This window comes from Tupaia chinensis, unplaced genomic scaffold (assembly GCF_000334495.1).
Source record: "Tupaia chinensis unplaced genomic scaffold, TupChi_1.0 Scaffold000402_1, whole genome shotgun sequence".
NCBI classification, from domain to species: Eukaryota; Metazoa; Chordata; class Mammalia; order Scandentia; family Tupaiidae; genus Tupaia; species Tupaia belangeri.
In genome coordinates this window covers 5,625,902-5,649,616 of record NW_006159904.1, presented here as the reverse complement: position 1 = coordinate 5,649,616, position 23,715 = coordinate 5,625,902, and the positions used below count along the sequence as shown (strand labels likewise).

Genomic DNA, 23,715 nt, shown 5'->3' with positions numbered 1-23,715 from the left:
AGGAATGAAAATAAAAACTAGGAGGAAGGGATTACAGGGACTTCACAGGGCAGAGAAAATTAATTATGGAGTGAGATTAAACAAATAAGGCCCTCCAGGCTCAGTAATCAATGGGTCACAGCAGACTACGCCAAGAGCGGGACTGGGAGTGACAATACCACTTCCAGAGTGGCAGACTAGGCACACGGTAATGGATAAGCTAAGGGTGAAAATAATGGATTCCCCTTTGTTCCCAAAGAATCTAAGGAACCTGCAAAACAGCCAAGGCATGAGCCGTATTCCCAGCCTACAGAACTAAAAATCCAAACTCCTCTTTCTGGCACCTTCCCCTTTCCTTACACCTGTTTCCTAGGTTTCCTTCTCTCTCCAGCTAACCCTCCCTATACTTTAAGTCCTGCCTCTCTGTGGAGTCTCCTTCAGCCACTGTAGAAGACAGGGCTCTTGCCTTTATTGGAATGCCAACATCACTAATGTCAACACCACTGGAGCTGGCAGGTACTCAGCCTTTCTCATTATCGGAAGACAATTGTGTCCACTGAGGCTGCAATCAGAGACATCCACACTTATTACTGATGCCAAGTGTGTGTTTGGCTCTGGGAAACAGGGTAAGTTCCTGGAACACAGGAATCGTACATCTTAGCTGTCCACAGACCCAACTTGGTGACAAACAAATAACATGTTAAGTAAGTATACTTAAGTCTATTTAAATAAGATATATTTCAATTTAAATAAGTATATTTAAATAAGTAAGTTGAACTATTACAGATCAGAATGTGCTTTCTTTCTTTCTTTCTTTTTTTAATTGCCAGAAGGCACATGCTTTCCAGAGATAGAGGGACAGAGAGAGATGAAGAAAGCACACCCTAACTATGTGGTCACATTGCAATCCCTTCTCCATTTCACCATCTTGTTGGGATTTTGGTCATGTATGTACATATACCCGAGTGTTTTTCAAGACACTGGGCTGGGATTCAAATCCAGCTGACCATGTGGGGTCTGGCTCTCAATAATAAGACCACAGGGCCAGCCCCAGAATGTGTTCTCTACCTGGACTCTTGAGGCGATTTTTCTTTTGGTTGTCTCCCTCAACACAAAGCAAGTGCTCCATTAGTCTCTCAAATTCCTTCTAGAACGATAGCCCTTCAAGTATCCACTATATTACACTATGCTGCATTACACTATGTTGCCTTCCACCCATGCGGATTTCACCTGCCAATTTCCAGAATAAAATTCATCTTGTTTACCTCCTATCCACCTTGCCAGTCTGTGCAGATCTTTTCTGTATAAAAATGAAAATCCCTTCAGTGTCCTCGACAATCCTGTTGCAACCTGAGAAACCTGGGCCCAGAGGCAGATGGGCAGCTCATGTTTCCCAGAGCCTCCAGTACAAAGGACCCCATTGGAGGAGGGACATCTGGTTAAATTATTTTGGCACTCACAAAGATTACCAGCTCAACCCAAGCTGCAGGCTCACAGTGGGTGGAAAATAACCCTCAGCCAGCCCTCCCAAGACAGGCAGTGGCTCCCAGATCCTGTGACAGGACAGGATGGTAGAACCTGACACTAAGCTGTGTGATGGGAAGCAATGGCCTAGAAGGTTCCCATACAGAGGACATGTGTGATACAGACCACACATCCACCTAGGGTCCACCAACCCGTCATTCCCAACTGAGGCAAAGGTTAACAAATGACAGTCATTTAGAGCCTGAGAGCCAAATATGTAAGTTTATGCACAACATAAGATACAGGAAGAACACAGGATGTGTTCTGCCCTCAGGAGTTTTTTGGCAACTTAGGACAGAACAGTAGGGGGCAGTATGAAAAGCATTTTAAAAAAAAATCCTTCAAATATTAGTGCTGGGGTCAAACAATTTGCTGCAGGGTGAAGTCCTCCCAGGAAAACTCTCCAGGGATTGATCGGTGGGAGGGAGAGCTGGGACAGCTGCTGGGCTCCTCCTCACACTGCTGGTGGCTGGTGACTGCCACAGCTGAAACAGCACGGCAGGACTTTTATATGAGCTTATTAACAGGACACAGAAACAAAAAATACTTAGGCAAGCTCTCTGGAAGGAGTGTTCTTAAACTCCTCTTGACTGCACATCCTTTAATGGAAAATAATTTAACAATATTCTACAAACCAGATTATAAAGTTCTAGAAACCAGATAAGGCCAAAAAGAGAAACACTGAAATTATTAAAAGCCAATGTTCAGGGACCAGCAGTTGGTGTAATGGCTATGTCGCTGGACTCCCATGTAGTCGACCACAGTTCAAGTCCCAGACCCAGTGGCTTAAACTCATACTGGGCGCGTGTGTGTGCATGCCCAAGATCCCGAGAGGAGAATGGAAGAGAAGGAATCATGGTGTGGCCATCCCCCCAGGGGGGTGATTTCTCGCTTTCTATCTCTCTGTCTCTCTCTGTCTTTCTGGCGAGCACACATGCCCTATAGCAAAAAACTCTCTCTTAAGAAAAAAAAAGCCAACATTTCAATTTTACAGTTCATTATATGCACTTTCAATTCCTTGGCTACCCCCATCATCTATACCAACCTACAAAACTCCAACACCAGTTTACCCTAAGTTCCAATGACTCCACACTTTTTTCCTCACACCCAAACAAGGATAAGATAAAACCCACATCCAAACTGGCTGGAGCACTCTGGTTCATCACTAACCTGCAGAGACAGTTAACTATATCCTCTATCTCTCCCGCACTCTCTGCCAGTGACCTCCTCCTTGCCCAGAGGAGTCTCTGCTCCCCAAGGTCAGCTTCCGGGTTACCCCACCCTCCTCGTTTTCCTCCTACCTCCCAGCCCCTCCTAATTCCCACACCTCCAAATGGTGGGGTGACTGCTGGATCTCTTCCCCTCCTATACTCATGCCTTGTGATCTCGTGTGGTCCACCTTTCTTAGTCTATTGGCGCTGCTATAACAAAATACCTTAGGGGCCAGTAGGTAGTGTGGTAGTTAGGGTACTTGACTCCCACATAGCCGACTGCAGTTCGAATCCCAGACCTTGCAGCTTGCTTTCTCACTTTCTCTCTCTCTCTTTGTGTCTCTCTCTGGTGTCTACACATGCCCTAATAGCAAATTAAATTATTGGGTCATCAGAAAGGTCATGATACATTTTTGCATAGAAAAACAGATCAGGAGACCAGCAGTTAGCGTATTGGCTATGTCGCTGGACTCCCATGTAGTCGACAGTGGTTCGCGTCCCAGACCCGGTGGCTTAAAACTCACGCTGGGTGCGTGTGCGTGCGTGCCCAAGATCCCGAGGAAAATGGAGGAGAAGGGATTGCAGCGTGACCATCCCCCCTGGGGGGTGATTTCTCACTTTCTGTCTCTCTGTCTCTCTCTGTCTGTCTGGCAAGCGCACGCACCCTATAGCAAAAACCTCTAAAAAAAAAAATTAAAAAAGAAAAACACATCAGGACTTTTCTGATAACACAATAACAATAATAATAATCAGTAAAATAAATAGTTCTTTAAATATTTTTTAATTAAAAAATACTTTGGATTGGGTAACTTATTCACAACAAAAATTTATTTCTCACAATTTCTGGAGGCTAGAAAGTCCAAGATTAAGGCATGAGCAGATTCACTGATAAGGGCAGCTATCCACTTTAAAGATGGCATCTTCTCAATGCATCATCACATGGCAAGGGGACCAAGCCCCTTTAGACAGACACTAACCCCAGTCAGAAGGGCAGAGCCCTGATGACTTTATCACCTCCTAAAGTCTTCTCCTCTTAAGAACCATCACCTTGGGGGTAGGTTTCAACATACATGTAGACCATAGCAACATCTACAGCCAACACCTCCATACTTTTATGGCTAATTAGGCTTCACACACTTTATCACCACCTTCCTTAAACTTAACTTGTCTGCAACAAAGCCCCCAATATTCTGCCTCTCCCCTGCTCTTCTCATATCCTTCTGCTTTTTAATAAATGCAACTCTTTCCTTTCATTTCTCCAGGAAAAAAAAAAATCTTATTTTTATGCTTGATGAAAATCATCTTTCTTTCAAACTCAAATGTAAATGTTCAACAACTCCTATCAGTTCTACCTTCAAAATACTGGGTTGCTGAAAAAGTTATGATATATAGTTATGATATATTCTGGTACGTTTTTCTTTTCTTTTAAAGGATTATTTTAACTTTATTAATTTACTTATTTACTTATTTTAAAATTTGACCAAAGAGGGACAGAGTGAGAGAGAAGGGGAGAAAGAGAGAGAGGGAAAGTGAGAAAGACAAGCCTCCAGGTCCGGGACATGAACCACAGTCAGTCATGTGGGAGTCCAGTGCCCTTAACCACCACACCACCTGCCAGTCCCAGTACGTTTTTCTATGCAAAAATGCCTCATGAATTTTCCGACCCATTGCATTGATCATTTGACCACTTCTTAACACCTCCATTACAACCCTGCTGCAGGCCACTAGGACATCTCTACTGTATTTTTAAAAAATTTTCTACGTGGGACCATCAGATGTCATAATAGTTACGTTGCTGGACTCCCATGTAGTCGACTGCAGTTTGAGTCCCAGAAACTCACCACAGATTGTGTGTGTGGGCATGCTCAAAACCCGACAGGAGAATGGAAGAGAAGGGATTGTGGCATGGTCATCCTTTCTGGGGGGTTCTTGCTCACTTTCTATGTCTCTCTGTCTCTCCAGTGAGTGCATGTGCCCTATAGCAAAAATCTCTCTCAAAAAAAAAAAAAAAAAAAAATCTCCTATGTGATCTCCTGCTTTCTGCTCTTACCTCCTAGTCAGTCTATTCTCAACATAAAGCCAGAGGAATCTCTTGGAGTGGAAGGCAAAAGGCGTCATTCCTCTAAAAAGTCCAGGGGGTTCCCACATACTTAGAGTAAAACCAAAAATCCTTACAAAGACCTGTAAGACCTTATACAGTCTGCCCCCCTCTCATTGCCCTCCTACCCGTTCCCTTGCTCATTGGCTACATTCATTTTGATCTTGCTGTTCGAGAAAACCTTCCCACCTCAGTACCTTTGTTCTCTCCACTTAGAAACAGCTCATCCCAATACACCATATTCACTTCCTTACGTCCTCAAGGCCTTTGTTTGTTATAGTCTGGATCATGGTTTGTCCCTCAAAGTTTCATGTTTTAGAATTTGGTTTTAATGGATGGTGACTGGGTGTCCCCATAAATGCATATGTTGGAACTTGGTTGTATTATAAAGGTATTAAGTGAAAACTTAATTCCTTCATGGTGTCCCAGGGTGAGGTCTTTGGGTATGACCAATTCATTAGATCAGAGGCTTCGATTTGAGCTACACAGGTAAATAAGCAGAGGGAATGAGACCAGAGCGGCAGAGAGAATGCTATAGAGATACAGATAGCACTCTGTTAACAGTTCTGCCTTCTGCTATTCTGTGAAGCCCTTAGAACATGAGTTATTAAACTATTTCTTTATAATTCGCCCAGTCTCAGGTATTTCTGTTACTGGCACAATAACAGGCATTGCTCAAATGTCACTCTCTCAGTGACTTTCCCCAAATTACCCTATTTAAATTTCAAACACTCTGGGGACCAGCAGATGGTGTAATGGCTATATCACTGGACTCCCACGTAGCTGACTGTGGTTTGAGTCCTGGATCCAGTGTCTTAAACTCATGAAGGGCATGTGTACATGCATGCCCAAAATCCTGAGAGGAGAATGGAGGAAAAGGGATTATGGAGTGACCATCCCCCCTGGGGAGTGATTTCTCGCTTTCTGTCTTTCTGTCTCTCTGGTGAGTGCACGCACATTCCTTATAACAAAAATCTCTCAAGAAGAAAAAAACTTTAAATTTCAAACACTGCACTCTCTACCATCCTTCCCCGCCTTATGCTTCTACTCAACCACTACCACCTGGTAAAATAACATATATTTATTCGTTTACTATCTCCCCAAGTAGGATATAGTTCTACAAGTACAGGAATTCTGCATCTGTTTTGTTCAGTCATTGCTATATTCCCAGAACTAACAATGCTTGACACTAAAGAGTTCCTCAATAAATATTTGCTGAAGGAATGAATAACGGAATGCCAAACAAAAACTTACGTATACACTTGCTATAAAACAGACCGCTAAACTTTTAGATAAATATTCAACATTCCAAAGGTTTCCATGCAAAGCTGGCTCTTTCATTTATACGCCCCTTTATACCTCCGCGCTAGGAATCTGAGCTCAGATACTTTCAAAGCCAGGCAGCAATCTGAACCAATACAACAGGCTGGGTGACGCATGTGGCCACGTGAAAAGCTCATGGCCCACCTAAAACAGGCAGCTATTACCCAGCAGTAGCCAAGTGTTGTCGAATGGCCTGGTATCACAGAGCCCAGGAGAAGGGGAAAAGCTGAAGTCTTATACAGTAAAATCTTCCAATTTTAAAATGTTGAAAATGAATTCAAAGTCCAGCTAATGAAACACAAGGAAAAAATGTTAGGGCTTCTAAGCAGGCTCCTTAAAAAGAGAGAGGGTGGGACCAGAAGGTGATCTGGCGGTTAAGGTGCTGACCTCCCACATCACCTACCATAGTTCAAGTCCTGAACTTGGCGATTTGAAAAATCACACTGGGTGCATGTGTGTGTGTGCTCAAAATCTCTAGAGGAGAGGAGAGCGGAGAAGGGATTGCAGGATGGCCATTCCCCCTGAGGGGATGATTTCTCACTTTCCCTCTCTGTGTTTCTCTCTGATGAGTGCACGCCCCTATGGCAAAAACCTAAAACAAAACAAAAGAGAGTGGCTTTGCCTTTGCCCCCTCCTTGTTTCAGCTGTCACAAGATGAAATAGAAGGCTGGAACCCTAGCAGCCATCTTAGACCACACGGCATCAGAAAGACGGAGTTGTACTGTAGCTATGTTAAAAAATCATTCGCTGGGAGACCATAAGACTGAGATAGTTCGAGCACCTGAAATGCAAACTAAAATCTGACTCAATGGAAACAGTAAAAGCTTAACCAAGCAGAGACCACCAACTAACCTCTAACTGGGGACACTGCACTTTAACTAAACAATCATTTTCTGTTTTGCTTCCCTGAATAGCTGGCAAAAGTTTTCCCCTTGTGCCGCCTTGGTGGAGCCCAAAACCACATGTGGTGTGGTATTGCCTGATAACTGAATTACAGTCTGCTCAACAAAACTCTAAAATTTTAATGTACCTACATTTATCTTTTAACACTTTAAAATTTTTTTTTAATTAACTTTATTTATTATTATTATTTTCAATATTTCCAAAAAGAGACATAGAGAAAGAGAGGGGTAGGGGGGAGCGAGAAAGCAAACCTCCAGGTCCGGGACATGAACCATGGTTGGCCATGTGGGAGTCCAGTACCCTTAACTACCATGCCACCTGTTAGCCTCATATCTTTTAACACTTTCTTTTTTGGGGGAGGTTTTTGCTATAGGGCACATGCACTTGCCAGAAAGACAGAGAGAAACAGAGAGACAAAAAGCGAGAAATCACCCCGGAGGGGGGGTGGGCATGCCACAATCCCTTCTCCATTCTCCTCTCAGGATCTCGGGCACACATGCATACTCTCCCAGCGTGAGTTTAAGTCACCGGGTCCAGGACTTGAACCATGGTCGACTACATGGGAGTCTAGCAACAGAGCCATTATGCCAACTGCTGATTCTTGTATCTTTTAGCTCTTTTAACACATTTAACACAATCGAGAGAGAGAAGTCTAGGACCCCCATGACTAGAAATGCCACATCATCTTGGGACACATAACTTCATATTTATTTCATTAACAGCCACTATTTTCAGTTTTCCGTTACATAGAACCAAATATCATACACAGTTTTATATTGACTAACAATAGGGATATGTTCTGAGAAATGTGTCGTAACGCAGTTTCGTCATGCAAACATACTAACATAAACCTAGATTGTATAGCCTACTGCACACCTAGGCTAAGTGGTTTAACTTATTGCTTCACGGGTACGACCCGTATGGTATGCTACTGTACTGATACTGTATATATTGAATACACAACATAAGTACTTATCAAGTTAACCATATCTAAAAGCAGAAATCTACAGTTAAAATACTATACCTATTAGGTGCTTACCATGAATGGAGCTTGTAGGATTGGAAGTTGTTCTGGGTGAGTCAGTGAGTGATGGCTAGTACATGTGAAGACCTGGGACATAATGTACTGTACTGTAGGTTTTACAAATTTGTACACTTAGGCTACACTAAATTAATTTGTTGAATTTGTACTTTAATCATAAATTAATCTTAGCTCACTGTAACTTCATGAACTTTTAATTTTTTAACTTTTTTACTCTTTTTTAATAACAGTTTAAAACACACATTGTACTGAGACAGGAGTAAGATCTCTAGTTACGTAGATAGGATAAAGAGTCCACGGAATAGAAAGTACAAAATTAGGTGAAGTCACTGTAGTCAAGTCTTTAATAGAAATTATTTACTCTAGGCCCCATCAATCAAGAAAGTCCAGGAAATTATCATGCCCTCTTTTATTTATTTATTTATTTATTTATTTTTTTGAGAGGTTTTCGCTATAGGGTGCATGCACTTGCCAGACAGAGAGAGAAAGAGAGACAGAAAGCGAAAAATCACCCCCCAGAGGGGATGGTCACGCCGCAATCCCTTCTCCTCCATTCTTCTCTTGGGATCTTGGGCACACACGCACACGCGCCCGGCGTGAGTTTTAAGCCACCGGGTCCGGGATGCGAACCGTGGTTGACTACGTAGGAGTCCAGCAACATAGCCATTACACTAACTGCTGGTTCCTGGCCCTCTTTTATTTTACAGAGAGATTTTTGCTACAGGGTGTGTGTACTTGCCAGAGAGACAGAGAGATAGAAAGTGAAAAATCAACCCCTGTGGGGGGATAGCCACGCCACAGTCCCTTCTCCTCCATTCTCCCCTCGGGATTTTGGGCACGCATACACACATGCCCCCCATGAGTTTCAAGCTGCTGGGTCCAGGACTCAGACCATAGTCATCTTCATTTGAGTCCACTAATGTAACCATTATGCCATCTGCTGGTCCCAATTATGCCCATTTAAACCAATATTTGAACTAACCATGCACCAAGCTTCCCTAGACTTAATTTTACCCTTAAAAATGCATGCAGCAGAGCCACCCAGTAGCATAATAGTTAAGGTGACTGGATTCCACATGGCCAACTACACAGTTCAAGTCCTGGACCCAGCTGTTTGAAAAACATGCAAGACAAGTGTGCATGAGTGCCTAAATCCAAAAGAAGGGAGAAACAGAATACAAGGGATTGCAGCACGGCCATTCCCCATTGGGGGGGGGGGGTGCTTTCTCACTTTTTTCCTCTCTGCCTCTGTCTCTCTCTGCCAGTGTACACACCCTCTAGCAAACTTTAAAGAAAAAAATATGTGCAGGAACGGATAGGGCCTTTTCAGCCTTAGCTGCCTACTCTCCTTGCTTTTGCACGTGCCAATAGAGCTCTTGTGCATAATTTGGTTTGTGGCACTTGGGTGAGCAACTGGGTTTGAGTTCAGTAATGAGGAGACACAGTAGATGTTTGAGGCTGTTGCTGGTATAACACAACATACTGCTTTACAGTAAACTCTTCTTAAAAGTAGAAGCACATTCTAAAATAATGGCAAAAGTACAACATAGAAATACATAAACCAGGAATACAGTCATTCATCTTAGGAAGTACTATGTACTTGCTAGTACATGCTAGCTTTTTACACAACTGCTGTGCAGTAGGTCTGTTTGCAGGAGCCTCCCCACAAATGGGTAGGTAATACATTGCCCCATGACATGATGACTATGTCCCTCGGCCACAGGAGTTTTGCAACTTCATTACAATCTTATGAGACTATAGTAATACACATGGTCCACTGCTGACCGAGATGATGGTACGTGATGATAACTAATTGACAGAAGTGTCAAATGCAGAGGAAGAGTAGGGACTTCCAGCATGATAGTATGAGTCACTCTGAGAATTGATATAAAGCCTCTGAAAATGTTCCTAAAGACACACAGCAAATGAAGAAACATGTTCAAGAAGATGTACCAAGTTTAGTCAGAACAGTGAGAGTTGGTCCTCTGTGAACCTAGATCCCTCCACATTCCCAACTCAAGGAGATGGAAACTTTACTCTGACTACTTCAGGCTATGAACATCGGGCTCCCTTTCCCTCCTGAACTCAAGGCTTTCTTCCCTGGGAGGGGCAGAATGGAAACACTTTTTATCCTGCCCCAGCTGCCTGATAAGTTCTAGGCCAATGCAGCTAAGAGATATGGTCTCTCTCCTTCCACCCAGCCCCTCGAACAAAGGCTCTAAACACTGGAACCCCAACTGTCCTAGCCCAGGCTTACAGGGTGGTGCCTCCACACCAGGAAAGGAAAGCTGATTAGAAAACTGAGGCTACTGCCTGAGCAGCTTCTCTCATACCCCTACCCCCACCTCGGCTGCCCACTCCCAGCTCCAGAGTGTGGGCTCAGATATTTTTCCTAAGGGGAAAAGTAGACTGTAAAACAAATAAATATCCCAAAGATACTAACTTAATTTACAATAAAATGTGGAGATGTTTTTCTATATCAAAATTCCAGCTGACTTCTTTGTAGTTATCGACAAGCTGGTCCTAAAATTTATTAATATATGGAATTGCAAGGGATGCAGATTAGCTAAATATTCTTGACAAAGAACACATGAAGACTCACATATTCCAATGTCAAAGCTTACTACAAAGCAATGGAAATCAAGACGGTGTTGCTACCATCACGAAAAGAGACATACAGGGCCCCCTGTAGTGTAGCAGTTAGGTACTGTGGAGAGGAAGCCAGATCCCACACAGTTGGCCAGGGTTTAAATCTAGGCCCATAAGCTTGAAGAATATCCTGTCAGGACAGGATGGCAAAATGGAGGAAAGACAAATTGGAAGGGAAAAACTACAGCCTGACTAGATCTTCTTATGGTGTTCTCTCTCTCTCTCTCTCTCTATATATATATATATATATGTACGTATATATATATATATACGTATAAATATATATATCCCCTCCTTTTCTGCATGGACTTGTTCACATTAAATAAACAAAGAGACAGCCATATAGATCAATGGAATATAGCATCCAGAAATTAACTTATATATCTGTGGTAAACTGGTTTTCAACAAGGGTACTAAGACCTTTAGTGGGAAGGCACTAACACACACACAAATAGTGCTAGGACAGCTGTAGCCACATGCAAAAGAATGAACTTGGACTCTTATTTCATACCATATACACACAAAAAATGCGAAATGTGTCAAAGATCTAAGCGTAAGAATTAAACCTAAAAAACTCTTAGAAGAAAACATAGGAATAAAGTGTCATGATTTCCAATTTGGCAATGAATTTATTTATGTAAAATACTCTAGGGCCAGCCAGATGGTTAAAGTGGCTGGATTCCACATGGCCAACTGAGCAGTTGAGGCCCAGACCTAGTTGCATGAAGGATATACTGGGTGCATGTGCGTGCATGCCCCAAATCCCCAGAGAATGGAGTTAAAAGGACTGTAGCATGGCTATCCCCCGCAGGCAAGGAGGTACTATCTCACTTTCAGTCTCTCTCCTTCTCTGTCTCTCTCCAGTGAGTACATGTGCCCTATAGCAAAAATAACAAAAAAAAAAAAAAGAAAACTCTTAATGTATATAATCAAAAAAAAAAAAAAAGAAGAAGAAAAAAAAAGAAAAAAAAAAAAAAAAAAAAAACACCTAGAAATGGGCAAAGGATCTGGATATACATTTCTCTAAGGAAGACATTTCAAAAATAGCCAAAGACCAGAAGATGGCATAATGGTTACTTCACTGAACTCCCACACGGTCAACTGCAGTTCAAGTCCCAAACCCAGTGGCTTCAAATTCACACCAGGCATGTGTGCACACGTGTCCAAAATCCTGAGAGGAGACTAGAAGAGAGGGAACTGTGGCATGGCCATCCCCTCTGGAGGGTGACTTCTCCTCACTCTTCGTCAAAAAACAAAGTCAACAAACGTATAAAAAAGATGCTCATTCATTGGTCACCAGTGAAATGCAAATCAAAACTACAAAGAGATACATCTTCACTTCTACTCGGATAGCTACAATGAAAAGGTCAGATAATAAAAAGAGGATGTGGAGAAATTGAAAGTTTCATACACTCCTGGAAATAATGTAAAACAATCTGGTTTGTTCTTAAACAGCTGAACATAAAGGTGTCACATGGCCATGTAATTCCAATCTTAGTGATATACCCAAGAGAAATGAGACCATGTCCCCCAGAATAAAAGAGTATAATAAATCATTATAGCAGTACTATTCATAATAGCCAAAACATGGGCAACCAAAATGCCCATCAGCTGATGAATGGATCAACAAAACACAGTATAGCCACACAATGGAATATTATTTAGTAATAAAAAAGAATAAAGTGTTTGTACACATTACAACAATGAACCGAGGAAACATGCTAAGTGAAAGAAGTCAGTCACAAAGGATCACATTATATCATTTCATTTATATGAAATATATACAACAGGCAAATTTATAGATACAAAGTAAATTAGTAGCTGCTTAGGTATGAGTCACAGAGTGATAAGTAAAGGGTACAGAGTTACTTTCTGAGATAATGAAAATGTTCTAAAATTGACTGCGGTATGTTTGTGCATATCTTGGATTATATCATGGTAAAGCTGTTTTTTGTTTGTTTTTATTAATTTATTACCAGAGGGTGTGCATGCCTCGGACAGAGACAGAACTCCCTCCCCCTAATGGGGCATGGCTTCTTCATACCTTCCTTCATTTCTTCCCTCCCTCAGGGTGGGAATGACTCCTGCCATGGGGGCCAGGACTCAAACCATGGTCAGCAATATCAGCTTGGGCTCCCTTAACCACTGTGCTAAGGGCCAGCCCAATAAAGTCTCATTAAAAAAGCAATGAAGAGACTATCTTAGTCTGAACTGTTATAAAAGAATTATTGAGGCTGGGGACCAGCAGTTCCCATAATGGCTATGTCACTGGATTCCCATGTAGTTGACCGCAGTTCAAGTCCTGGACCCGGTGGCTTAAACTCACTCTAGGCGCGTGTGTGTGCATGCCCGAGATCCCAAGAGGAGAATGGAGAAAGAAGGAATTGTGGCATGGCCATCCCCCATGGGGGCTGATTTCTCACTTTCTGTCTGTCTTTCTGGCAAGCACATGTACTCTATAGCAAAAAACTCTCCCCCTGTCCCCCCCCAAAAAAAATTACCAAGGCTGAATAATTTATAAATAATAGAAATTTACTTCTTAAAGTTCTGGAGGCCAAGAAGTCCAAAATTGAGATGCCATGAGGTTGAGGGTCTAATGAAAGCCTATTGCTCCCAGATAGTACCATTGAGGTGTCCTTACATGGTGAAATGGATGAAGGGGAGAAAAGGAAAGAAATTCCTCTGTCAAGCTCTTTTATAAAGGTACCTAGTCCCATTCAAGAGGGCAGGATGCTCAATCACCTCCTAAAGACCTCATTTTTTAATCCTGTTGCATCAATGATTAAGTTTCAACATGAATTTTAGAGGGGATGAAAACATTCAAGCCATAGCAAAGGCCATTAAAATATGAACTGGGGAGGGCCAGTAAAGTGCTATAGTAGTTAGGACACTGTATCCCACATGACCGACTTCACAGTTTGAGTCCTGGACCCAGTGACTGGAAAAATAAGCTGATTGCATCTGCATGCATACCCAAGGTCCTGAGAGGAGAATGGAGGAGAAGGGATTGTGGCATGGCCATCCCACTGAGAGTAATTTCCCACTCTCCTTTTCTCTTTTTCCTCTGCCTCTCTGGCAAGTATACATGCCATATAGCATAAAACTTAAATTTTTTTTTTAAAAAAAAAGAACTGAAGGGGTTAAGCCTTTGGAAACAAACAAGAGAGGTTTCAGTAGTGAAGGCAAAGCTAGAAGAAACTGGAAAAGCAGGGAATAGACTACCCTATGCATCAGGAGGTATAAATAAGAATGTTCACAGCAGAGCGGCTTATAACCTCAGAACCCTACAAACCACCCAATGTCCTCCAAGGAGATTGGATAAACTGTGCTACGTACCCTCAATAGCACATCACACAGCAAGGAATCTCGGATATATAATGTCTAGTAAGAAAAGCTAGTCCTGTGAGACTAAACGCACGATGGCATCATGTTTTACAGTGCTCGGAAACAAGCAAAACTAAGTAACTCCTGTTCAGGCGTTCATATATGTGCAATACAAAAAAAGTAAAAAGGCCGAGCAGATGGCTTCCCAGGCCAAAAGGAAGAAGTCTGCGGAGAAAGGGAAAGAACAGAGATGCCAATTATAAAGGTTCCAAAAAGGCAAAGAGGAAGGGGTCAAGGGTGCTAGCAGAGGGTTGACTCCCAAAAGAAAGCAGGCCTGTCCTTGGAAACGAAATCCAGGAGATAAAAACAAGTTATAAGTCAAAATAAATTTGAGGGAGAAGGTGAGCAGACCTAGAGAGAAGTCTGAAGAAAAGCATACCCCCGGGCCAATTTCCTTAAGGTAAGGTAAGTCATTTGTGGAGAATAAGGGAGACAGAGGTTGAGAAGAGGGATCTCTGAAAGTGATGAAAGTCTGTGAGTCACGAGAAGTTTACAGAGAACAAGTAAGAGACACTGGAAAGCACAAGAAAGATTAGGAACAAATTACTGGGACCAGCAGATGGCATGATGATTACATCACTGGAGTCCCACATGGCTGACCATGGTTCAAGTCCCAGACCAGGTGGCTTCAAACTCACGCCAGGCATGTGTATGTGCATGCCCAAAATGCTGAGGGGAGAATGGAGGAAAAGGGATTGCCACGTGGCCATCCCCATGGGGGTTGATTTTTTGCTTTCTATCTCTGTCTCTCTCCGGCAAGTGCACTCACCCTATAGCAACAAAACCTCTCTATAAAAAAAAAAAAAAAAAAAAAAAAATTTTAAAAAGAAAAAAAAAGAGAAATGATAAATTACTAATAGCACCGACCACAAGGCTGCCTGAATTTCTGGCTTTGAGAAACTGCTATATTCTGAAATAATAGATTTCACAATTCCTGGTGCTTTAGACATCCTATTTGCTATTAGTTACATCATGATAAATAGTCATTCTGTGTTGCCCTCTATCTCATTGACCTTTGATCTGCTCAGATTTTTCCCCTTTGGTTCAAAAAAAGAAAAAAAATGTCTGAACAAAAGGAAAATAAATGTGACTGTCTTTTCAGATTTTCACTTGGCAATGATTCCAGTTTTCTCCTATGGATAGAAATAACACTGGCATCACCAAACATGGAAACTTCGTTGATACCCATGCCACAGTATCAGTATGCAGGACTCGTGTCATAGGCCACCTCCATTCTTCCAGGGGAGAGGAAACTGTGGGTCAGGTAAAGCATTCACAGTCCAGCTTATCGCCCTCAGCTTATGGCCCAGCTACGTACATAGCAACCACATTCTGTATTGCTGCCTTGTAAGGCATATCATTGGCCTCTGACCTCTGGACAGTCCAGAGTCTAGACAGCCTGTTTTCTCTACTAAGAAGGTGACTCCACAGCTAACCAGGGAAAGATAATCAACTTCCGATTTTTATTAGGCTTTTCAGCCACCTTCTCTTTGGCCTGGACAGGGCTAACCATTTCCAGGAGCCTCCAGCTGGTCTCCCAGCAATTCCCTCCCCAGTTCACCCTCCTTGGAGAAGGGTCTCAAACTGTTTCCCCATGCTTGAACTCTCTACCTGTGGGAGAAAGTCCAAGCCAAACCACTCCTGGCCTGTGAACAGGGCCTTCCATACCCATTCCAGCTACTCCGTCAAGACCCTCCTGACTCCCCAGACACATCTTTCCACTTGTAGTTCTCCAGACCTTTGCACGTGTCAGCCTCTGTTTTCAACACCCTTGCCTCCATGCTACTGTGTGCCTGGCCAATGCCTGTCCTTCCTTCAAGACCCACGCAAGCACCACTTCCTCTTGAATTCTTTTTGTGTCCCTTCCTACCAGGAAAGGCAGATCATTCTTCTCTGTGGGTGTTGTACTATGTAGACACCTCTGCCCCAGTGCCTATGGGGCACAGGGGCTAACCTCTCTTTATCTCTGCAACCCCCTACAACCAGGCAAACAGAAGATGTTCCACAATGTTTGTGGACTGAAGACTAGGTAACCAGGTCACTGGTACACCACAGAGAGGCCTCCGAAGAGAAAACGACATGAGGAACTCATACTACAATTCATTCGTTTAAGCACACCTGTGGTGCACTTATACATGCTTTGGAGATCGTTTTTAAATGATGCAAACCTAGTCCCCACATTCAAGAAGCAAGAATTGTAAGGAAAATGTACATTCCTTCCTTTAAATAATCATACCAGGCAGTATGACCTAGTGTCAAGTACATTTATAAGATAATGTGTAAGGACCAGCAGATGGTATTATGGTTACATCACTGGACTCCCACATAGTTGATCACAGTTTGAAACAGTGGCTTGAAACACGCCAGGCACATGTGCATATGTGCCCCAAAATTCCAAGAGATGAGACAAGAAGGGATGGCCATCTGGATGATGTCTCGCTTTGTGTCTCTCTGTCTCTGTCTCTCCAGAGAATGTGTGTGCCCTACAGCAAAAATCTCTCTTAAAAAAAATAATAAAGATGCTGTGTACCTAAGAAAGTTAGACAGTCCTGGCTAGGATTTAATCCTAGATTTGCCTCTTCAAGATATTTAACTTCTTTCTGCCTCAGTGTCTTTATCTGTAAATTAATGATAAACTTGGACCTCCTATTCTACCATTCTCCTCTCTCTCCCTCTGCTCCAACCACTCTGGCTCTTACACTGTTCCTTAAACACTAAGGTCACTTGTGTGCACTGTTTCTACTCACAGCTCTTCTGACACTAAATATGTGGGGTGTTTCTTCACACCAATATTCTCCAACTCTCCAGACACCAACTGGGTACCCTACAACTCAGTTCTGATCCTAAGTACCCAATCAGTGTAGATTCCACAGGTCAAGGGCTCAGTCCTATAAAACTGCCTCTACTTAACAGGCCAGTTTGGGCCACCTGTACTTCTGACCCACTTGCTCTAAGTTAAGTCATTCTCATAACCTGTTTCTTGGGTTGGATAACTTTCTAGAGCAGCTCACAGAACTCATTAATTCTTTATTTGCTCTTGCCATTTTTAAAAAAAGTTTATTTCCTTCTTCATGAATGATACAGAGAACAGACAGCACCCCCAAGAGGATCTCGAAGTCAAAACCGATCCCCAGCTTCAGCCAACCCGACCATGAGCATATGTGTGCCCAGCATAGTCAGGAAGGTCTCTGGACACGAATCTAGAATCTTTCCAGTGTGGGTCAGCCTCTCAGAGAGTCATTTTACTGCTGCACCACCATGTGGCCCATCACCAGTTTATTATAAAGGATAAAACTCAGGAAGAACCAACAGGATAGGGCAGGGAATGGGATTGGGGGCTGCAGAAAGTTTCTATGCTCTCTTCAAGCTTATTATGCCTTCTCCCAGCATCTTCATGGTTTCACCAGTCTGAACACTCTTCATAAACCCTATCATTTAGAGCTTTTATAGAGATTCGATTATGTAAGCATGACTGATCAAACCAATGACTACTGATAATTAGCTCAATCTACAACCCTTCTTACTTTTCCAGATGCCAGGGGATGGGGCTAAAGTCCTTACCCCTGATCAGATAGTTGGTTTCTGGCAACTGGCCCTCATCCTGAAGCTACCAATGGCCCACTGAGAGCCATCTCATTATCAGAAGCTCAGATATGAGCTTGTTATTGGGTCAGCCAGAGGCATGGTGGTTAAGGAGCTGGATTCCAAACAGCCAACTATGGGTTCGAATCTTGAACCCACAGCTTGAAAAACACGCCAGACCTGTGTCCGTGTATGCCCAAAATCCTGAGAGGAGAATGAAGAAGGGACTGTGGTATGGCTGTATCCCCAGTGCCTACAACACTTGGCACATAGTACTCAAAAAAATATTCATTGGCACAGCTGCAATGGTACAGTGGTAGCCCACCACTCTGCAATGGTGGAAGCCATATGGAAGATTGGGTTTGGTAACCAGGCTTAACCTGTACATGCAGCAGGTGCATGTGCCTGTGATCCTGGCTGGCTGGGAAGACTACAGGGAAAATTAGGGTATAAGACACTATTGAAGGTACTTTGTCTGACTCTCTCTCAAGAAATAAATTTTTTCAATATTTATTTGTTAGGGTCAGCAGGTGCTACGGAGGTTCATGTGCTGGATCCCGCATGGCCAACTGCAAGGTTGAAGTCCTAGACCCAGTGGCTTGAAAATCACAACAGGCCCATGTGCATGTCTGCCCAAACATCCCAAGAAGAGAATGGAGGAGAAGGGACTGCGGCCTGGCCATCCCCCCAAGAGGTGATTTCTCACTTTCCCTTTTTTTTCTTTCTCTCTGGCAAGCACATGCATCCTACAACAAAATTTTTAAATCAAATACATAAAAATAAAATAATTTGTTTAATAAATAACAATAGTGGTCAGCCAATAACAGTATCTATTTATTTATTATAAGTATAATAAATAGATAACAATAACTACATTAAAGAGTTTGAAAAGGATTCAATGATTGTGTAAAGAGGAATATCAAGTGCTTATTACAATATACAGTAAGTTCAGTAACACGGACTCATGGATACTATTATCAAAGGAATCCAGAAGAGGGTGAGGTCAATACAGGCAGGGGCAGTTACAGAAGATTTCAAGGAGGCAGCAGGCATTGAGTTTCAGGTGGAAGGATAAGGAGTTTTCTCTCTTGGTGTGGAAGCTGGGGATTGGCAGTGTCTCTCCTCTGCACATGCCACACTTCCTCAACATGTGCTTTCTTTACACCCCAGATCAAATGCAGTCATCACACTGCAAGCATGATCTACCTACCAGCCTCTCTGATTATCCCCTCATCTACTTCTCTTTTACGTCTATGCCACCAGAACCCAGATGAATTTCATCACTAAAGGGTGCTCAGTAATGCCATTAAATTGATTATAGAATTGGTTTAAAAAAAAAAAAAAGGCAGTCTATTTTTCAGCAATCCAGGCCTAGGTGTGTGTCCTAAAGAAATATTTGAGTGTCAGCATGAGCCAGCCAGAGGCATGGTGAAGGCACTGGAACCCACGTGGCCGAGTGCAGTTTGATCTTGGGCCAAGCGGCTTTAAAATCATGCCAGGCATGGTGTCCAAAATTTCAAGAGGAGAATGGAGGAAAGGGACTATAGCATGGCCACCCCACCCCCCCACTGCCCAGGGATGGGGTGATTTCTCACTTTCCCATTCTCTTTCTGTCCCTCTGGCAAGCTCACATGCCATGTGGGGGGAAGGTCACATATATGGATGTGTACTTGTGAGAGAAAAACATGAAGCAATCAGAATGTTCACCCACAACAAACTATGGTACATCTATTCTGTGCATAAGTTAAACCAAGTAAGATACTTCAGAAACAACTTTCAAAAGATATTATTAAATTGAAAACAAGCCGGAGAATACACACCATGAGTTCTCATTTAAATAAAACAAAATTCTGAAAAATACATACAAAAACCTGAAAATTTCTGAGTAAACATATTTCTCTTATTAACTACTGTAGTTTTCAACTCTTCAATATAGTTCTGAAACATACACTTTTCACTAATTATTTGCTGAATATTTAGACATGTACTTGAAGAAAAGGACTAGAAAACAGATTTGCTTTTGTACCAAATATTTTAACTGGTTGTATTTTTTAAGAGTCCAAGTCAATGTATTAACTGGATAATTAAAATTAATTGAAAACAGGTAACTTAAAAAAAAAGTTGCAGGATCTGGATATACAGTAAAGGGCTCTAGGCACCAGACTCTGAATAATCTCTCCAGGTTAAGTAACTTAATTGCTTTGAGCTATTAGTTAGGGCTCTTACAAAGCAACTTTAAGCTTTTACCTTTCTAGCACCTAAAGATAAATAGAAAAGCCCCAGTCAGACAGGGTTTCTGGCCCCAGGAATGGAAACTCCATGGCCTTTCTCTTGTAGATTTTACCTCAGATGACTACACTTCGGGGAAATGGGGAATCAGCAGGGGAGACAGCATGGCAGTCTATTGGAATGAAATGTCTTAATTCCAGGGCCCGCCAGTATCTGGTAAAAGCAAAGATGCTGGTTATCTAACATTCCTATAGTGCTTCAAGATAAAATGCTTAATGTGCAGAGATAACATGATCAAAAGGGAAGATGACAAGGAACATGAGCTCCAGGCTTAGGAGAGCCAAGACTGAAACCAGGAACTTTATGGGCCATAATCTACTCACAAAAATGGACAGAAAAAGGATGAAATAAACCAGCATCTGAAAGCGTTGGGGCCCAAATACTTCAGGCTTATTTTCCGTATATCAAAATAGAAGCATTAAACACCAGATGAGACGATACCTTTGGGAAAAAAAGGCAAAAAAACAGGCCTGTTTCCATTCTAACTAGGATAAAAAACCCAAATGCATCGTCTCAGCGACAACCCATCTTTCGAGCCCTCTCCCAACTTGATGGGAGCTTGCTTTTACTTCCTCCTAATAAACTCCGGTTTTACTATCCCTCCATGCGTCTGCGTCTCTAGTGCTTGGAGAGCACGACACAAGAAGCAGGTCAGCTTGCGGCTCTGAATCCTGCACCTGTGTCGGGCCTGACCACCGCAACCTCCCCGCGTCACTGGGATGTCGATTGTTCCAGACCATCCTTTCTAAAGATGCCTTTTTTCCAAACCCCATGACCCTTGGAGCTGGGACTGTCGCGCTCCCCATTCCGTGCGCACTCCAGCTCCTGGGGTCGGTACTGGGGCGCAGGTGGAAGGAAAGTCCTCGGGTCGAGTGTGTGTGCACACCGCACTGGCGCGGGGTAGGAAACTTACTTTCCGACCGGCCTCTTCTCTAGCTGTAATCTGTCTCTCCAGCTCCGGCATCATCCCCCGCAGACACCAATTTCTTCTCTGGTCCTGCTCAGAGCCCAAACGTCACCTGGTCAACGAAGAGAAGCGCGGAGTTAAAACGCAGGGAGAAGAGGTGCGGGATGTGAAGGTATCAGAGCGGCCAGGCTCTCCCCCTAGGAGGGGCCGGGAAACGGTACCAGAGGATCCGCAGCCCAGACCCTATGGGTTGACTCAAAAGTTGCGCGCCCTGACTGGGGGACGCGGAGACAAGAGAAGAGAGTAAGACGCGGACTCTCACCCACACCCGAGAACGGCCTGGCGGTGCGGACTCTGAAGCTGCTGGCCAGGCCGGTGTCTCAGTGGCCTCGGGCAGGCCGGCACCGCAGGGCGGGGGTCGCCCTCCCTCCCCGGCCTCCGCTACCTCGGGCCGGAGCGCTCGGGACGTGGTGCTCGGATCTCCGCCGAGTGCCGCAGAGGGACGACTAACAAGCGGCGCAGAGCCTGGCTGGAGATGCAGATCTCAGGGCTCGCCCAGCGCCTCAGTGGAAGGTGCGGCGTGGCTCGCGGTCAGCTCCGCTCCGCGCAGCCCCTTTTGGGCTCCGCGCCTGAGTCCCTGGCGCCGTGGGTCCCAAACGCCGCAACTGCGGAGAGGGCAAACTCTGCACCTGGAAAATAGGTTCGCGACGCGCGAGGGCCTTCCATTTGGTCTTCAACGGGCGGCCGGCTCTGCGCCGGGGGAGGGGGAGCTGTAGAGGGGCTTCCAGTGGTGGAGGGGACCGGGGGCGGGAACTCCAGCTGTCCGTCACAGGCCACGCCCCCCAGCCCTCCAAGGTCCCTCCAAACGGGGCGGAACCCGGGTGCGCCACGCCCAAAAGTCGTCAACGCCTTGGCATATTCTATTGGCTGGAAGGCGTGGGGAGCTACTCTCAACAACCAATTGAGATGCACAATCAGCCTGTGGGGGCGGGTAAAGAGCCCCACTTTTCCTCAGGAGCCAATAGAGAAGAGAAACAACAAAGCACTTCCTGAGTTCGGGGTTGGCGGAAGATGGCGGCCTCAGAAAGGGGTTTGTGCTTTTGCGAATTGTTGAGGTGAGGGGCTGGTGGTGTGGACTCGGGTGTTTTATGTTCGATGGTTGTACTTGCCTGTCCAGTTCGGGGGAAAATGACCTTCCTTGTCATAGCCTTCCTTGGCCTTACTTTAGTCACCATTCGGAGTATGACCCGGGAAGCATCTCAAGAGAAAAGGGAAAGTTTATTGAGAAAGAGCTCCGGGGATCTGAAGCCGGAGGTGCTTCACAGCCTACCGGAGAGACTTGATGTATTTATGTGGGAAGGGTGGAGGGGTCGGGGAACGACAATGGCGGGTAATTTGATGAACTTACTTGCCATTGTGACCTTATGGCCCCATCTGTGGGTGCCGGCTGCCAGTAAGGGAGGGCTCAGACCGTAGTGTTCTGACCAAATGCAACCATCTTGTAACCATCTTCTTCTTTTCTGAAGAGAAATGACCTAAAGGCCATTCAGGGGTCGATATAACACCTTAAAATCTCGAGTATTTTCTCAGGCTAGGGAGCAGGTCTTCCTCTTCCTTTGGGGTTTGCTAACTAGCATGAAACCAATTGGGTGTTGAGGACTCAGTTTACCGCCCTCCCAGCCCCCCACTTACGCCTGCCTTACAGCCGGCTTCCTTCTCTGCTTCAGCTTTTTCTTTTCCACATACTGTACTTAGTCTGTCATTAATTATTCATATGCATCCTTCATATCCCGTTATGGTTGAGCCACTAGTAATTAATTTCCCAGTCTATCATTTCTCTTTTTGGTAAAGAAGAAAGCAGATCGTCCTTCCCTCCTAGTTTCTGCTCTTTAACTCGGCAGAACCGCTGTTAACACATCACTTCAGTGTAACATTTACGTTGAATCCTTTGTTCCTTGATCATCTGTTGATATTTTGACTGATGCAAGAGTAGTGATATAGAATGTTATTACCTTAATTTTTATTACATGTATAATATAACGTTTCTTCTAGGAAAGTCAGGGACGAGATGAGTAAAAAGGAAGGAGAGACAGGCACTCTTGATAGGTCTCACCATGCCATGACACTCTCCCTCCCACTGCCCACCCCTACTCCCCACCCTACCCCGTGTCAGTTTGACCTAGATCTGAGGAATTGGGGGCCTTCCACTTGGCTTCAGTATGAACAGGGAGCCCTACCACTTTGCCACCAACCACAGTTGGGCCAGCACCACTATATTTTAAAGTTATTCTTTTCTTTTAAGTTTTTTTTTGTTTTGTCTTGTTGCTGTTGTTGTTTTAATCTTAAGAAAGAGATAATCATCCCTAACAGTGTCTTCATACTGTGATCCAAACCCGCTCTAGCCAGCGTAGATCATAACCATGCTGGGGCCTAGAATGCACAGGGAGATGGACGCTGCAATGGTGGATGGGGTACTCCACACCTGGAAAATCAGTCTTCGATGCACAAGGGCCTCCAAGTTGGTCTTTCTATGGCTGTGAGCTCTGGGCTGCAGGCAGGGCATCAGAGAGGGGCAGGGGGCCGAGGTGGGAATGCCAGCTGTTCATCACAGGCCAAGCCCTCAGTTGCAAAACCTGCAAATTACCCATGTGTGTACAGCATCTCAGCATTGCATTATGGCTATCCCTAATACTACTGTACTTTTTAAATTATTTAATTTTTTTTTGAGAGATTTTCACTGTAGGGCGCGTGCATGCACCAGACAGACAGAGAGAGACATAGAGACAGAAAGCGAGAAATCACCCCCCATGGGGGATGGTCACGC

At 44.0% G+C, this 23,715-nt stretch overlaps 2 protein-coding genes across 3 annotated transcripts in view; one reads left to right on the top strand and one right to left on the bottom strand.

Annotated features, from left to right (window-relative positions):
* Positions 1 to 21,674, bottom strand: part of ATP7B (ATPase copper transporting beta) — a 94,135-nt gene extending 72,461 nt beyond the window's left edge. Inside the window, exons 1-2 of one of the 2 annotated variants that reach the window (XM_006154226.2) lie at positions 21,337 to 21,674; positions 20,898 to 21,003 (exon numbers count right to left, since the gene is read on the bottom strand). In XM_006154226.2, coding sequence (XP_006154288.1) covers positions 20,898 to 20,951 — 54 coding nt within the window. In that variant the 5' untranslated portion in view covers positions 20,952 to 21,003; positions 21,337 to 21,674. The remainder of the gene's footprint in view (positions 1 to 20,897; positions 21,004 to 21,336) is intronic. The other variant, XM_006154228.3, reaches the window with a different exon arrangement.
* A 248-nt stretch (positions 21,675 to 21,922) lies between these two features.
* The window catches only part of ALG11 (ALG11 alpha-1,2-mannosyltransferase), a 21,310-nt gene continuing 19,517 nt past the window's right edge, over positions 21,923 to 23,715 (top strand). Inside the window, exon 1 of the mRNA XM_006154223.3 lies at positions 21,923 to 22,006. Within this exon, the coding sequence (XP_006154285.1) occupies positions 21,963 to 22,006 (44 nt within the window). The 5' untranslated portion in view covers positions 21,923 to 21,962. The remainder of the gene's footprint in view (positions 22,007 to 23,715) is intronic.